The sequence below is a fragment of the Myotis daubentonii genome, chromosome 10 (assembly GCF_963259705.1).
Source record: "Myotis daubentonii chromosome 10, mMyoDau2.1, whole genome shotgun sequence".
In the NCBI taxonomy this organism is placed as follows: domain Eukaryota; kingdom Metazoa; phylum Chordata; class Mammalia; order Chiroptera; family Vespertilionidae; genus Myotis; species Myotis daubentonii.
Window position 1 is genome coordinate 74418102 of NC_081849.1, and position 15958 is coordinate 74434059.

At 47.0% G+C, this 15958-nt stretch overlaps 1 protein-coding gene across 3 annotated transcripts in view; it reads right to left on the reverse strand.

The window, feature by feature from the left end:
* LAMB1 (laminin subunit beta 1) overlaps nucleotides 1–15958 on the reverse strand; it is a 72476-nt gene that overhangs the window by 13382 nt on the left and 43136 nt on the right. For all 3 annotated transcript variants that reach the window (XM_059712817.1, XM_059712818.1, XM_059712819.1), the window contains exons 23-27: nucleotides 14867–15081; nucleotides 14109–14205; nucleotides 5508–5877; nucleotides 2755–2939; nucleotides 1498–1739 (exon numbers count right to left, since the gene is read on the reverse strand). In XM_059712817.1, the coding sequence (XP_059568800.1) occupies nucleotides 1498–1739; nucleotides 2755–2939; nucleotides 5508–5877; nucleotides 14109–14205; nucleotides 14867–15081 (1109 nt within the window). The remainder of the gene's footprint in view (nucleotides 1–1497; nucleotides 1740–2754; nucleotides 2940–5507; nucleotides 5878–14108; nucleotides 14206–14866; nucleotides 15082–15958) is intronic.

The window sequence follows — 15958 nt, forward strand, 5'->3', positions numbered from 1 at the left end:
AGCAGAGCAGCATAAGATCTCAGAGATGCTTTCTAAAAACAATCTGACAGCACATTAGATCTGTTTTATTTCAACAGACAGGGCAGGCATGGAAAACCAGCACGGGTCTAGCTAAAGAGACACAAAGACAAAGAACTGAAGGCACTTGAAAAAACACAAAGGTACAAAAATCTCCCTGGACAGGAAGTGGCGGTATGGAGTTCTCATAGAATAATTAACTAAGACCAACACATACCATGAGAGACCAGAAGAGGCTGGCTAATCCCTAGGTAGCTAGCTCACCACGTGGAAAAGCCAGCACAGGGAAGGGTGCCCATTCAGATGGCCAGAGGAGCCTGCCACCGCCACCCACTCCCAAGAAACTTTCTCTGATGCAAAGCAAACATCCTTTAGCATGCTTAGCTGCTTTTCATTTTAGTTTGCGGATTTTTTGTGATTAGTGGGTTTTTATTAGAATTTGTAAGGAATACTGAAAGCAAAGAAGATCGAAAGAACTGGCATTTCATGCTTACATATAACAACTTTGTCTCCCACTAGGTGCAATTTACACATTGCTCTAGGCCTCCGTTTTCTATTAAATAGTGACAGGATTACTTAGTCCCTGTTTGCACTAGATGAAATAATGAGTATATATTGTAGACATCAATTAAATTAGTCACACTACAGCACAGTGTTTTTGTCCATTTCAGAGAAGGGGTGGGGGGGGGGGACAGGCATGGAGGAAAGGGGACCATCACTAAGACAAAACAAATGGTCTGAGCTCTCACAGCTTTCTAGGCACTTACCTTCCTCTCTTCACTGACCCTATTTCTAAGCTAAGAGAGCATAAGCCTTAGGAAATAAAAGTCTGTACAAAAAGTACCCTCCAAATTCTCTGATAGCTACTCATCCATGAAAAACAATAAGGAATCAGGAGGAAGAAACAGGCTCCCTTTGGCTTTTTTTGGCCTTCAGCCTGATTTTCATCAAAGTCACTACTCAATTTCATTTGGCTCCAGAGTTACTGTTTAAAAGCTTCTGGAAAATGCAATCTTTCTAGGCGGGTCTCAGGGTTAATCTTCACCAGGTAAAGTTACTGGAACAAAGGAACATTTTAATGAACACCCATGGAAAAAATTCTTTAGCTCCCTCTAAATTTTTTTTTTTTTAGGAAATCCCAGAATGATTCTGAATTGCTCTACCGAAATGGAGTTTGCACTTCAAATCAGAACCAAGTAAAAAAGAAATGTCTACAGCATGAAAAGGATCAAGTTTAAATAAGTCACAGTACGTGAGCGCAGGCCTGGTTCTCTGGGTGTTCCACAGAGAGACCCCTTGGAGAGAAGGAAGATTCGAAGCAGAGCCTTGCTTTAATCTGGTTCAGTCATGGCGCCCACACTGGTGCTCAGAGATGGGCCCTCCTGGTTCCTTTGCAAAGAGAACAATATCAAAGACTAAGCAGGGTGCTTTCCTCCTCTGGTAGCACCACGGCTTTGAGGCCACGCCCCTAACCCTTACCATTTCGGCAGCGGCTGAAAGGTCTAGACTTTGCAGTTTGCCTGCCAGTTCGTCCAGAAGACGGGCCTGCTCCTCTTGTTTTTCCCGGAACTGGGACTCCTGCTCCATCATCAAGTGTTCCACGCTTTCTCTGGTGAGCTCCGACTGCTCCACCGTGCTGTTGGGGTCTGTGGTGGAGGCGTTCACCCTCTTCTCTGCCTCTAGGGACATCTGGAAATACTTGGTGATGCTATCCAGGGCGCCTAGGGCACGAAATCCAATTGCCCACAGTGAATCCCCTTGTACTCAATCTCATTAAGCAATGTCTATCTGTGGTGTCTTCCAGCCTAAAGGTACTGTATGGTTTGTTATAAAATGCAAGAAATAAAATCTTCATTGAGAAAGATAACTTTTCTGTCATGGTCAATGAATAGACTGTTTCATTAAGCCTCCTACTCTGGCTCTGGAGGACGCTGAACATCTGAATGAAAAATTAAGTCACCCCGCTGAATTGCTTCTATACAGGCAGCATCCAGGTCTTTCTAAACAGCTGGCGCCAGGCAGCCTGCAGATTACGTTTCCCACTAATTTCCCCCTTTCTCAGTCAGATGCACTCGCAGGGCTAGTCCTGTATACATAAAGCAGGGCTGTCTTGGCTTTAAGGACCCAGCCCAACAATAAGTGATCACGTATTAAACAGCATGGATAGTGTGACTTGACATATTTCTACTTCCTTTTGCTTTTTTGGGGGTGGGGCTTTATTAAGGACCCAGCCCAACAATAAGTGATCACGTATTAAACAGCATGGATAGTGTGACTTGACATATTTCTACTTCCTTTTGCTTTTTTGGGGGTGGTCCTATTTAGACCATACGATGACAACAGTAAATGAAGGACTGGCCAAAATTATTTCCTGACTAACCAACATTCTTAAGTATCAACTTAATTTCTTAACTACTCCAGAGCCTCTTTCCAAGAGAAGCCCAGGAGGTTAAACCACTAACTGAAAAAAATCAGGAAACGAATGCCATTCTAATGAAGCGACCGCTGTGTACTCCCTGGGACCTCTGCTGGGCCTCAGTCTCTCTGTGGCCCAGGTCCCACATTTGTAAAATGGAGACTTCAGTCCTCATTTGGTTCAGAGACAATGAGGAAAAGCTTTAACATTGTTAGAAGGCGCTTAATTTTTTTTTTTTTTCTGGAAGTACTGTATGAAAGAGGTTTCACAGAGGGTTAAATCCCTGTCCAGGATTGCGTGCTTGCACGGAAAACTCTCACCTCGAATATCTGAGTTTTTGATGAATTCCAGTTGCTCAGCAAGTTCTTTCACTGTGGTGTCCAGGCTCTCTGCTTCTGCCTGGAGAGAGTCCAGTTCTTGGGCTGTGCTGTTTCTTTGTGAATCTGTGTCAGATAATTTCACTTCTACTTGAGCCATCTTTTCCGTAACATCTTTGGTTAGTTTCCTGCAAAGAGAAGGGTAAGTTTATCCAAGTAAAATAAACCTTTTTACATTTTCTAATACGGTGATTTCAAACCAGGTCAGGAGTTGGTAACAATTTATTTCTAAATTCTGGTTTTATTCCCCTTATCGTTAAGAGACTGTATGACATCCAACAGTTTTCTTTCTTCAAGGACTTTGAAGGAAAACAGAAGCACCGCTGAGCTGTGCGGTGGCGGGTGGGCCATGTGAAGGGTGCCGAACCTCTGCTGTAACATGAGCACGTGCCCAGAGTGAGGAGTCCCAGTTCAGTGGGTGAGCAGCTTCAAGTCCATACAGTCTCTCAAACTCGAGAGACTAAGGGACTCCAAGCGTAGAAGTATGCCTCCCAGCCAACCCCCGGAAATGCTCTGATCCAACCTCAGGGACCTCCTTCAAGATGGGACATGCAGGACAAAAGCCCCAGAGCCCACAGGGAGACAGCAGGAGCCACCCTGCCTTCCACACGGCCCCCCCTTAGGCAAGGGCCCAGCGAAGGAGCCTCCTCCTTCCACCAACAAGCAACCCTTTCGTTTGACAGGAGAAAGAAGGCAGTATCTACGGAGAATGAAATATGATCAACATTTAGCTTTCACAGCATTTCATTCTGTATCTTCACAGCTTCAAAGCTGTACGTGACGCACCTACTTATATATAAACAGTGTACGTGCACATACATCACAAAAAAGGTAATCTTTGAGGAGACGAGCTTAGCGCTGGGTATTACTGAGTCACCAATTGAATATAATTGTCTTTTCAGGGATATAATAGTATGAAAAACTGGGAAAATGTAGAGATGCTGAAAGGTTGGGGGCCATTAGAAAATAATGGAATTTAAGGCTGAGATGCCATAGCCCAATTCAGAGAAAAAGCACTTAAATGGATTTGTTAGGTTCAATTACATTTTATAAGCCCAATGACTGTTTCCCCCAGGCTATTACAGTTTTTCAGTCTTTGCTCTTACTACCAATCTGCTGATTGGCAGAAGGCTTTTATTTCGTAAGTCTCATACAATGTGACAGTTAAAAATCTAACATTGCACATTTTTAAATAATGCCACTTTGGAACCTGAAACTTGCATCCTTGTATATTGTGTTGAGAAAAGATTCATGAAACCAGTTTCCCCGAGGTGCTTACAATCTATCCGTGAATTGACTAGTGAGGGTAAAACAGCTGCTTCGGGAATGTGAACGCTCCTCTGACAGGCTGAAGGGCACCACCGTTTTTCGTTCTTCCTCAGCTGCATGAGACCAAGGCCAAGAATCATTTCCTAATGGGCTTGCACTCAGCACACAGCCTTCTAAAACCCATCGCTACGTTAGGAGGCTGGGCTGCTCCAGCCTTTTCCCGAGGCAAAATTCCTCAGTAAAGGCATTACCGCCCCACATGGACATTTCCTAACAGCCCGGTCAACCACATGGTCTTGGACACAAAACCTGAGGTTTGACATCAAGGGACTTTGAATGTAGAAGGCCTAGGAAGGACCTTCTACCAGGTCCATGAGCTAACGTCAGCTGTTCCCTGCCTGCTACTCACAGGTAGCGGCGAGATGAAAAGTCCATCTGGCTTCTTAGCGATGCTGATTAAAGTCCCATAAAAAAAAACGTTACTGTCGTTTTGTCCTAATGTAAAATCACTTCAATGTATAGGATTTAGCTATGAAACATTCCCTTTGCTCTCACCAAATGGTGAAATCTGCAGTAAAAAAAAACAGCATTTGGGGAAACAAATGCTTCCTGCCCTTTCCTGTTTTGTTCCTCAGCCCAGATCTTACTGTGCTGGTTTTGGGGGTCCTTTTTGGCAGAGGTAGTTGGAACGTTTCAGAGCGGGAGAGAGATGGCGAGGAGAAGCATGGACCCTGCGGAGTTGGCACCACGCAGCTCTCTGCTTCCACCGGCAAAATAAACTCCCCGTCAGAGAGGTGATTACCCAGAGGGCTACGAGGAGGATCTTTCACTGCAGGGAATTGTTATAATTGGATGAATGAAGCACTGTTCCAGGGGACCAAAGGCTGGGCAGCGGAAATAACAGTCTTATCTGTGGCAATGGAATTTCCCTGGTAGTTGCAAAACATATAAAATGATGTATATTTATAATGATTTCTGCAATTACATTAACCATTTCAGAGATCACTCTTTTTGCTACTCTGTAAGGTAAAGGCAAACATTATTCTTCCCTCCTCCACAGAGGAGAAAAGCAGCTCAGGAACAGGTGAGTCATTCAAATTCACAGCCTAGCAAGTAACCGGGCTGACTCCTCAGGGGTCCTTTGTCTCCGAAACCAGTGTTCTTGCCGTGCAGCTGCCTTAGAGCACCATTTGCAAGGAGGAACGCTGAGTATCACATGCACGTTCTATACTGCAGCTTCCACAGTTTGGGTCCCCAGTGATGTGCCAACGTGCACACACCCAAGGCCCAGAGTAGAGACTGCCGGGAAGTGAATGGCCCAGCATCTGCTTTCACTCACAGGACTAGCCGTGCCTCTGATGGAAGCCCCACGCCAAGCCAGCTCTGAAACAACACTGACCTCTCACGCACGCTCATTCACTACTTACTCTGCTTCCTCAAAGAGACTGCCAATGTTTTTCAGCGGCTCCGCAGCTGGGTTCTGGGCCAGGATGTCTCTGATCTCATTGACTTTCTTCTCCACCGAGTCCACAGTCTCCTGGTAAGGCCCGATCACACCACTGATCTTCAAGGCCTTGGCTTTCTCCAGGAACTTCTGGGTCCTGTTGGTCAACTCAGCGATGATCACGTCCCAAACAGCAAAGCACTGGTGGCAGGGTGTGCAGTCAGGGAAGACCCCCGAGTACCCTCGAGTGCACTTGTCACAGCGCGGACCCTCGACACCCTCGACGCAGACACACTGGCCGGTGGACTGGTCACACTGTGGCGTCTCAATACCCCGGGGGTCACAGTCACAGGCTAGAAGGGAAAGAGCAGTGCTAGCTGATCTACTAGGTCACAGACCCCAGGGACGAGGTTTGGCATTCAGAACCCTCAGTCACCGTCACAGCGGCAATCATCCATGACCATAGCTTTCCTGGAGAGACCGCAGCGGCGTCCTCCAAAACCTGCATTACCTCAGTCCTTGCTGACCACTTTGTAACATAACAGTAAATAGTGCACTTTGTTTTTGCCTTTAGTATTAAATATATTTTTATTGGTTTCAGAGAGGGAGGGAGATAGAGAGAGAGAGACATCAATGAGAGAGAATCATTGATTGGTTGCCTCCTGCAAGACCCTTCTGGGGATCAAGTCCGTAATCCAGGCATGTGATTAGATCAATGCTCAACCACTGAGCTACACCGGCCGGGCGGAAGCTGTATTTAAAAAGGACAGTTATGCCCAATGAATTGTAGCTGTGTGTGCAGTGGGGGGTAGTGGCCACTGCTTTCCACCCCTGGTAGGCCTTGGTGCATTGTGTTGAATCACTTCTTTGCCCTCTCCCATGATAATTTGAAATCGGTCCCTCTGTGGAGAAGTTTTAAAAGTAGATTATGGCTTTTTTGCAACGGGTTTGCTGCCACATTTTTTAAGGTTATGCTTACTGTGTGGGCTCTGTAGAAATGGTTTACATGCATTGTCACATTGAACCCTCACAATAACCCTGTGGGTTGGGTGACCTGCCTCAGGTCTTACAGCAAGGAAATGGCTGAACTGGGGTTCAGATTTAGCCCTTTGCAACTCAAGAGTCTGTGCTCTTAGGCTCTGTCCTGCCTCTGCCTCCCTCTTACTGGGACTTCCTTAGACCCTATCAGGACAGACAAGTCAGGTGACTTCCTGATGCCAGGAGGCATCTGGCCTAAGATACAACACGGAAGAGCAGCTCCTAACACCTCGCCCTACCTGGTAACGAAACAGAATGGTGAATACTTGGCGAAATGCAATGAACTCGATAAAAAGGAAACTAAATCTGAAACAAATCACGGGAATCCTAAGAATCTAGTTCACAGGCTTTCTACTAAGTACAATCTAACTTGTGGGAGCTGCCACTGTGATGACTACTCACAGCACAGGCTCTTGAGAGGTCAGTGATGGAAGCCACTCCAGTTGCACCTTTCCCTGGCTGGGAGGGCTGCACCTTAGGCAGAGCCTGATGGTGCCGAGGAAGACTGGTGGGCCTGGCCAGTGGACGGTGGCTGAGATTACTCGTCACAACGCCTGTGCCACTGACCCCTGGCTTACAGTCTCAAATCTCAGGTGAAACGCTTATTTTTGTGTCAACACTTGACATTTCCGAGTATTTGCATAGAATTTAAATAACAAAAAACCTGTGCACACATCTGATCTCTGGCCTTAAATCCTTTCTGGGAAAAGGTGTGGATTAATGAAAAGCAACCCGAATGTCTTATTTCCATAACTAGACAGGATTCCAGGGCCCTATTTCCATTCTCAGCACCGAGCACAGGGTTAACTTGCAAACTGGAGTTGTTGTCTTTGCCAAATGAGGCCCTGACCTCATTTCTGGTACAGGCATTCGAGGGACATTTATACGCCTCTATAAAAGAAAATAATCCTCCTAAAATGTCAACGGTGACCACAGCACAACACACCCATACTCTCTCAGATGCCTTTATAAAATCTTCTTGGGCCAAAGCTATGACTTGCCTCTGAAAGACTCCCTAATTGAAACATCCTCTAGCAGTGGTTCTCAACCTTCCTAATGCTGCGACCCTTTAATACAGTTCCTCATGTTGTGGTGACCCCCAACCATAAAATTATTTTCGCTGCTACTTCATAACTATAATTTTGCTACTGTTACGAATCGTAATGTAAATATATGATATACTATATGTGTTTTCCGATGGTCACGACCCACAGGTTGAGAACCACTGCCTAGCGTCCAATGATGGCGAACCTTTTGAGCTCGGCATGTCAGCATTTTGAAAAACCCTAACTTAACTCTGGTGCCGTGTCACATGTAGACATTTTTTAATATTTGCAACCATAGTAAAACAAAAACTTACGTTTTTGATATTTATTTTATATATTTAAATGCCATTTAACAAAGAAAAATCAACCAAAAAAATGAGTTCGCATGTCACCTCTGACACCCGTGTCATAGGTTCACCATCACTGGTCTAGACCCAGTCTCACTGACGTCCTGAGAGCTGCTCACAGCACCTCTATCCTCCAAACCCAGAGAGATGTGTTTGCGGCCTGGGACCTTGCATCTGACTCTCCCTACATCCTGCCTTATATTATTGGTTGTTTTCATTGCCTTTTTAGCCAACTATACCCAAGTGCTGGAGTGGCAAGTTTGCGCAGTACAGTGTCGTGGCCAGAGCACAGCCTGTGGGCTCCACTGCCTGGTTGTGAACCCTGCCATCCCCACACCCCAGCAATGTGACCCTGGGTGGCAAGGAAACTGAGTCACAGTTTCTTTATCTGTAAAAAAGGAGCCATGAGTATACCTAACTCATAGGATTGCTTTCAGGATGAGATAACTTAATTCTAAAGTGCTTCCGGGGAGGGCTGACTCACAGTAGGCACTCAGTAAATGCCTTTTATTACTATTACCTTCTGTGTCCGTGTAAGCACCAGGTGGTCTCCTGCTCAAAGTGTTTCTTGATCACATTTCCATTGGATGAAGAGAAAAAAGAGTGGTCATAGCCCTGGCCGGTGTTGCCCAGTGGTTAGAGTGTTGGCCCGGGCACCAAAAGGTTGCGAGCTCTGCTCCTGGTCAGGGAACATACCTAGGTTGTGGACTAGATCCCCGGTTGGGGCGTGTTAGGGAGGCAACTGATTAACGTTTCTCACTTTGATGTTTCTCTTTTCCTGTCTCTTTAAAAATCAACTAAAAAAAATATACATATCCTTGGGTGAGGATTTAAAAAAATAAAGGCAAGTGCACTTCCATTAAGGTTTTCCTCATTTGTCTTTTACATAACGATGTTTTTTCCCCATAAGGAGGATACCTGGCTATGGTTTAAGTCTTTCCATGAACATATTGCTAACAAGGTGGCAACAGGAGGTCTAAAATCCTGTTCAACAAATGATTTCACTGGACATTTTTGGCAATTAACTACATAACTTGAAAAAAGCAGCCACGTTCTTTTCCCATACGCCATCTAATTTTGGTGACACCTATTCTTGTTCCTGCCGATCTCTGGATCCTGTCCCTTTAAGAGCAGTATTCTGAAGGGCAGGCAGGAATTCAGCTATTTCCAGTAGGCAAGGACCAGTTCGGCTGAACTGATCAACATTCCTTTCCTTCAATTGAAAAGTAGAGAGTCAAATTTCACAGATGGCTGGATTGCAGTTTCATCAATGAAAAACTGATTCTGATCTCTCTCTGAAAAGATACCAAATGTCTAACATGCATAAGGTTTTAATTTCAAATTGCAGCTGGGAAACGGCTAATGCTCCTGAGGACGTGTGCTTCCTTCCCTGCCTGTTGTTCCAGAATTGCTTCTCCAACCGGGTAAAAAGACACCCCAAGAGTATTTTTTGACTGAAGTGGAAAGGTTGGTTCTCACCTGACAATTTAAAACTTCACGGACACAAACTATGAAGGAGACCCTCCAGTCATCTCTTACACTCACGGGCACCTATAACATTGCAGCAGTGCAGACCATCTCGGATGAGCGCCAGCGGATTTTCTCCTCTCTCGAGGGAAAGCGAGAGGCGACCAGGTGGGCCCTGTAGCTCAGCCTTGCTTTAAGAAATGGGATTTGGGGGCAGAGGATCAAAAACTTCCTCTTGGAAAGGAGGAGAGAGTGTATAGCAAAAGTGAACAACGCAGGATGATGAAGAATAGCACTTCAAAAATGAGACAGTCATTTTTAATGGGCCATAAGAATTCCACCTTCCTCTGTAAATATATTCTTGGTGATGGGGTCAGTAGATTTCCTCCACTTTTACTGTTTTCTTATCATTTCAAACAGGCTCTCTGAAAGGTAGGTAAATGAAGAGTATTGCACCATTTAATAGATACTGAGGCCTGGGGGGGAAAAACCCCTAGTAAGTCAATGCGAGAATGGGAAACAACCAATGGACCTCTTTGTCAGTAGGTATAATCTTTCTGCTTTTTATATCCTTCCTCACTTCTCCAGCCCTCCTCTGCCCACTGAAGGAAGTCCGCCTCAATGGCTTGGTATACAAGGCTTTTCACAATCTGGTGAAACCGAATCTCTCCATGACTCTGTCCAGTGAAACCGTTTCCTGAGGGCACCCCTCCCACCCCAGTCTTGCTGCTACATGCTGTCCTTACGGTCCTTTAGCCAGAGCAACAATTCTCTCTCTCTAAATATCACAGCAGGTCCTCACTTGCATTTGTCTTTGGGCAAATCACTTAACCTCTCTGAGCCTGAGAGAGCTCTAGACTGTGAAACGGAGATTACATTTCACTCACAAATTGTTTTAAGGATAAAATCAAGAATTTGCATCCCATATCCCTAAAAGTGCTCAGCACACGGCAAATGCTCCGTAAATGACTAGAGCTGACCTTTTCTATGAAACCTTCCCCGACGACTTTAGCTCCTGCTGGTCTTGCCTCTCTGACAGGTAAAAAGGTCTCTGCCACAGGTTTCTTGCTCCTGCCATTGCACGACTTTGCCCCGTTTCCCCAGAGAGCCTGCAAGCGCCTCGGTTCAGGTGGCAGCTTGTCTCGTGTGTCCACGCCCTGCAGGCCGAGTGGGCCGCGCTTAGGGCTGTGTTGGTTCTCGACCTTTCCTTCCGAAACAAACCCACCAGGGCCAGGGAAGGTGCTACATCCAACCACCAGGAAACAGGTCCATTCTTTTCTGCCAGCCGCCTTGTCCCAAAGTGACATGGGACTCCAGGTATCATGCCCAAAGGCTTACTGACACTTTACCTCGGCATTTCCATTCTACTGTAAGGGCAGGAAATCTAAAATTTTCAATCTCTTAAATGTGTTGGTTTTTGCTTTACATCCTCCTCTCCCTCTGTCAGCCCCGCCTCCGTTTTAGCCTCAGTAATATAACTTCGGTTTTGGAATGAAAATTGGAGAGTGACTACGACTTCACCTGCAGAAGGAAGCTGGCCGTCTGGTCCAGGGGTAAGCAAACTTTTTCTATCAAGGCCCAGATAGTAAATATTTAGTCTTTGCAGGCCAGTTGGTCTCCGTCACACTATTCAGCTCTGGCATTGCAGCGTGAAGGCAGCGCTGGACAATTCGTAGCACATGGGCACAGCTCTGCCCAATGAAACCTGACTGACAGACAGTTAGCTGTACTTGGCACATGGCCATGGTTTGCCTGCCTCTGGCACAGCCCAGCTCTTCAGGGACCATGCCCTGTGACCAGAATTATGTAAGACAACCCTTCCCTCTCCTAACAAGAGTATGGTGATTCTCTAAAGAACCGAATTAAATCTGATTTCCTGAGTCACACTGACAATAAATAAAGAATAAAGGGGTTGTAAATGAATCCCAGGCTGAGAAAGGAATGCAAGCATTCTAAAAATTTATGCCCGGCCAAAGAAACAGACTTAATTTTTCTACTAAAACCATGTGAAGTGAGCCACAAGCATGACGGCCACTGCCCAGAGCGTCCCACCTCTGGCCCACATTTCCCGCTTGCCCGGGTTGAAGGAACACGGGCCTTTCCCAAGACGCGCGACTCTTTGCTCCGAGTCCACAGAGAGATTCCTCGTGTGACCCGTGGACTCCGAGGGGCCGCGCAGAGCTGCAGGCTGAGGTCGTCTCTGACACGGTCAGCGAGGGCGGGCGCGTTCCCTCCACCCCAGCACAGTGGTGGGCTTGTTCAGACTGGGCGCGATCGGCCAAGCGCCTCAACCCGCCCGGACAATAGGATCATTCAACAATTTATATGCTGGAGCCTCTACTGATTTGTCTTTTACGTCACGGCATTTCTTCCCCACGAGGAGAATGCTTAGCGAGGGCCTCAGCTTTCTATAAGGTTATTGTGACTGAGGTGGCACCACAGAGTCTAAATCCGTGCCCTGTTCGACTGGAAGATCTGCAGTTGAAGACAACTCGGCGATTCGCTACGTAATGTGAGAAAAGGGGTCGCATTCTTCTCTCATAGTTCCCTCTGATTTCCAACGATAACCGTTCTGGTCCCTGCCGATCAGTGGGGGGCCAGTCCCTTCAAGTTCTTGTCCTCCCATTACCCTTTGTGACGACATCCCAGCGCACGGAGAGCCCCGACTCCATCCGCTTCTGCATTTTTGGTCCCTGCCCTCGTCCTGCTCCTACTGCCTCCCGGCACAGGGCTCCGCGGCGGCGGGGCCTGCCCGGGGTTAAGTCACTTCTCACTCCCGCTGGACGCTTTGTGAACCAAGAGCTTCCTCCACAGGGTGTCAGAGGCATCTGGGCCCCAAGTTTCTTATGTAACGGACTGACCTTTTTTCTGGGTAAGACAACGAGTTTGGCAAACAGTTCGTTGCTTTCGCTCTTTGCAAAGTTTCCAAAGCATCATCAACTTTTGACCCAAATAAAACTGATACTGTTCCTACGCCACCATTTTTCTGGCAGATTGAGAGCCAAGACTTTAAAGATAAAGGGTAAAGATCCAAGTACTAAATGGACCATTCTCTGGTGGACTCTGGCTCCGGTCACAGGCTTTTTATGTGAACTGAGCTGAGATGGAGCGAAAGGTCAGAACGCTTTGGCAGCCAACGCAATTTTCCCAGTGACACATGCTAATAAAATCAGGCTATGAGCAATGATAGAGCCATTATCTGGGGGAAATCAAGCCGCTGGGACCTTAGGGCCATTACAAGATTGAGGGGTGTAGCAGAATAGCGGTTAGAACTCTGGGGAAACCAGATTCCAAGCAGGGTTTTCCTTGCAGGAGATATCTTGGCGCACGTGGTGCGCGGCATGTCCTGGGCATTGAATCGTAGTGAGAGAATCAGCTCCCATTAAAACCAACATCTGGGCCGAGGACCGATGAATGAAAAAGCACTTGTTTGTTGACACAGCAAACATCATGTCCTTTGTGGAACAAACCCTAACCTAACTTAAGATGTTGGTCCAAGTCCTTCTGGCTAAGCCTCAATTGGAGACACAAGTCATATGCCCTTTGTTCTGGTCTTGTCCACTGTTTGAAATGTCCCTGCTGTTCAGGAACCGTGGGTGACTTAAAGAACACATGGTATCTGGGCTTGTGACCTTTGGTAGGAGGAAACTGAATGGACTGCTAACTTTCTCACTACGGTTGCACCCAAAAAAGAAAAAGTTGATACGTTAAACAATTTTTTTTCCACTTGTACAGGGATAATACACTGTATTAAATATGCAAGGTCTTAATCTACCTGGGTTTGATTACAGAAACCAATAAAGTATTCTGTAAATTAAAAAAAAGAAAAGAAAGAAAAAGATAATTTTTAAATTTAGAGTCCAACAGGGACCTAGAATTTCAGATATGTAACGAAGAAAAGATATCAAAGAACAAGTATGAAACTACGGAAGATGTTTATCTATAGTTGTAAACTTAAAACACAGGGAAGAAAAGCAAATAGGAAAACAGAACAGACACAATCTTTTAAAATCTTTTCTGTAAATGTTTTTACTCCCATATCTGAAAAGTAATCTGGCAGGTCAAAAAAATATATATTGCCACAGCATAAGACTTGAGCAATCCTAATGATTCATAGGATTTTAACAGGTTTCTTTTCTTAACAAGATGTCAGGCTCTCTCTCCCAGTCCTATTCTACCAGAAGCTTTGGTAGGAGTCTGGGCTTTATTCACATCGACAGACCTGGAGCTCCTGTCCTGCTTGCCTTGCTGTGCAAGAAGGCGCCCGTGACTGTGCCCTGCAGTTCCCCGTCGCGGGGACGCTGCACATGGCACAAATGCTGAGGGTTTACCAGTTTATCGAAATACACGGCTGCTATAAGCATTTTGCAGAAAAGCATTTTAAGAAGGAATTTTGTGTATCTGTGATACGTGTGTGTGTGTGTGTGTGTGTGTGTGTGTGTGTGTGTGTGTGTCTCTGCAGAGACAAACAAGCATTTTAAGGAGGAACACAGCAGGTCCATTTTTCACTACCCACACTTCCACAGGGCCAGGTTGTTAGATTTTTAAACCAATGAGCGTGAATTCATTTTGTCATTAAACATAGAGTTTGTATCGACAACTTAATTTGCACTGCACTTTAGAGTTTACGCAAAGCTGTTCCCTCCACTCTGAGCAAACGCCAGCCCGGGAACGCCGCGGCCTTACCTCGGCACTCCACGTTGGGGTCTCCCCAGAAGAGCTCCTGGCACTCGCTGCAGGTGCGTCCCCCAAAGCCAGGCATGCACTGGCACTGCCCTGTGAACTGCAGCCAGAAACAGGTCTCTGTCAGCGGGCTGCAGGGCACATGGTCACACTCTCTTTCCCGGCTGCCAGTTAGGGGAATGGGACTGAGCAGCTGGCCCGAGGCCTCCACACCCTGACTGGAGAGGGAGTCCTACTTCTGTCCCGGGTGCCAGGGGCTAGCAGCTAGCTGCCCCTGTGCTGAGGTCGGAAAGGCCCCGAGCACATCACATCTCATTTACATGCTTCTTCACCTCACGGACAGGCCCCTGGGCTCACCTGCCGGGGCAGCCCTCCTTTCCTTCCCGAGGGTGTGTCCCTGAGCAGCTCTGACAGTGCTGCCAGGGCTATATGGCTAAGGAAGCAGTCTGATCCAGCAGCCAGGGACCTTCTAATGTGGGTGCCGGGGGGGGGGGGGGGCTCTATTAAAAGGCTACGGCTGCATCACATGGGGCCTCCAGGTATGGTGATGCCCCAGCCGAGGGGAACAAGTGACGGCTGACAGGCAGTCTGTGCTGTGTTTGCCAAGCTGTGGGTCCTGCAGCAAGAAAGGCCGGGGCCACTGGGAAGGAGCCTTCCTCTCTCTAACTGGGACAAAGGCACCAAACAGCGGTCCCCTGGATTCATAAAGGCATCTTTCCTCAGCCCTGAGGCCTCCCCGCCCGCCCCCCACAGCACCTCACCTCATTACAGGACGGCCCGAAGGAATGAGCCGCATCACAGTTGCATGGGTCACACCCAGTCCCGCTGGCCAGCTGCCAGGTATTGGGGGCACAGCGGTCACAGTTCTGCCCGACCACATTGGGAAGACACGGACACTGGCCGGTGGTTTTGTCGCACTGGCAGTCGGAGCTGTTACAGTAGTCCTGCACGGTGCCCAGGGAGTTGCAGACACACTCTGGAAAAGAGCACGACCAGACTGACTCACAGTCACGTTCATAAACTCCACAGGCAACGCAAGTGAGCTAGCCACCTCCCAAGGGCTAAGACGTTCCCTCTCCAGGCTGCAACCTGGAAATGCAAAGAAGCAGTGAAAAGAATGGAGGTGGTAAAAAAACCAGAAACACCACAAACACACAAGGAACTCCAGCTATTGCTCTTCAGAGGTTCGGAGGATGTTCTGTTCTGCACAGTCCTGACGTTCCCCAGGCAGACGTGCACCGCGGCACGCTCTGTCTAGCAGAATTTTCAAAATGCTAGCACATTTAATAAGCTGCTGGTGAACCACTGTTAAATTGAGGATTTAACTAGAAATAATAAAAAAATATGCCGTGGGAACTGAGACATTTAATGATTTCAAACTCTTGGCAGGGAGCTGGCAGTAATGGATGTGTGAGACAGCAGATAGGAGCCCTTAAGCTAGTAAGACTTGAAGGAATCCAGCCCTGCAGGTCCTCAACATTCCACACGTGTTTGCATAAACAAAGACGGGGCCTGGGGCTGTGCACAGGAACAGCAGGCAATGCTCCCTGATCTCGGTAAGAGAGAAATAAGAAAGTTCTGAAAGAGAAGCGTTAGAGGTGGTTCTTTCTTTTCCTCAACCCCGGAGGCTCTGTCCATCCCTGGCAGACAAGGCATGGACCAGAGTGGGCATCGAGGATCTCCAAGTCCTAGCCAACCAGCAGCTTCCTGGGCAGCACCTGGATAAAATCAATACACTTTATTGGATGGCATGGATCAGCTACACAGGTTTTCCTCTTGGTTGTCTCTCTCAGGTACTGAGTCATACCTTGAGACTTCAGTTCTGCTAGGAAATGAGGGTATAAAGAAAAGAT